The sequence below is a fragment of the Cystoisospora suis genome, assembly GCF_002600585.1.
Source record: "Cystoisospora suis strain Wien I chromosome Unknown contig_3918, whole genome shotgun sequence".
Lineage (NCBI taxonomy): Eukaryota > Apicomplexa > Conoidasida > Eucoccidiorida > Sarcocystidae > Cystoisospora > Cystoisospora suis.
This window is the reverse complement of record NW_027156713.1, coordinates 3,785-4,562: the sequence shown is the minus strand read 5'-3', so window position 1 is coordinate 4,562 and position 778 is coordinate 3,785. Positions and strand designations below refer to the sequence as shown.

The window sequence follows — 778 nt, the reverse complement described above, 5'->3', positions numbered from 1 at the left end:
CTTTATGAATTCCCTTTTTTGTCGTCTATTTTGATCTATCTTTCATCTCTCTCTATCTTATCTCTTCTTCGCTTGGTCTTTGACTGTGGATGCTCTCTGTCTGAGTATGAGTTTTGTATGTGTATGGACTACTGTCTGTAGGGATTCCTACGCGAGGCTCACTAATGTATAGCTGCATGCCTAGACGAGCTTTCCTGTCTCTCTCTCTCTCTCTCTCTCTCTATATATATATATATATATGTCTATACCGTTTCGTGTATATATACATATATGTGTCTCTGTCTGTGGAGATATGATCGTCGCATCCCTCCACGTGTGTGCACCTGCCTATATCTATCTCTCTATACACGTATATATATATATCTATATAGACGTGGATACATGCATCTCCATCTACAGATATATATTTCTTTATATATGTGTATCTGTATGTATTTCTATATATGTTTGCATGCGCATGTATGGCGATAGACTGTATGATGGGAATGATGCAGTATGTGTGTGTCTCTTCTTTGACCTGCCTGTCCTCTTTCTTTCTTTCATTCTCCCCCTTTCTTTCTTTCTTTCTTTCTTTCTTTGGCGTGTGCTTTTCTTTCCTTAGCGCATGTGTTACCGGAAGGAGAGAAGCTTTTCTTCTTCTTCTTCTTCGTCTTCTTCGGCCAAACCTACAGCAGACGAAGAAGAAGAAGAAGACGTGGAGCTTTACGATGGAGAAGAAGACCCAGCCGAACAAGAAGAGGAAGAAGACCCAGGAAGATTAGCCAAGGAAGAAGATGGA

At 40.4% G+C, this 778-nt stretch overlaps 1 protein-coding gene across 1 annotated transcript; it reads left to right on the top strand.

Annotated features, from left to right (window-relative positions):
* Positions 1-599: 599 nt before the first annotated feature.
* CSUI_007416 (uncharacterized protein) lies at positions 600-768 on the top strand (the record flags this gene model as incomplete). The annotated part of the gene is made up of 1 exon (XM_068067561.1): positions 600-768. A coding segment is annotated over one exon (168 nt), but the record flags the coding sequence as incomplete, so codon positions are not given.
* Between the last annotated feature and the right edge of the window lie 10 nt (positions 769-778).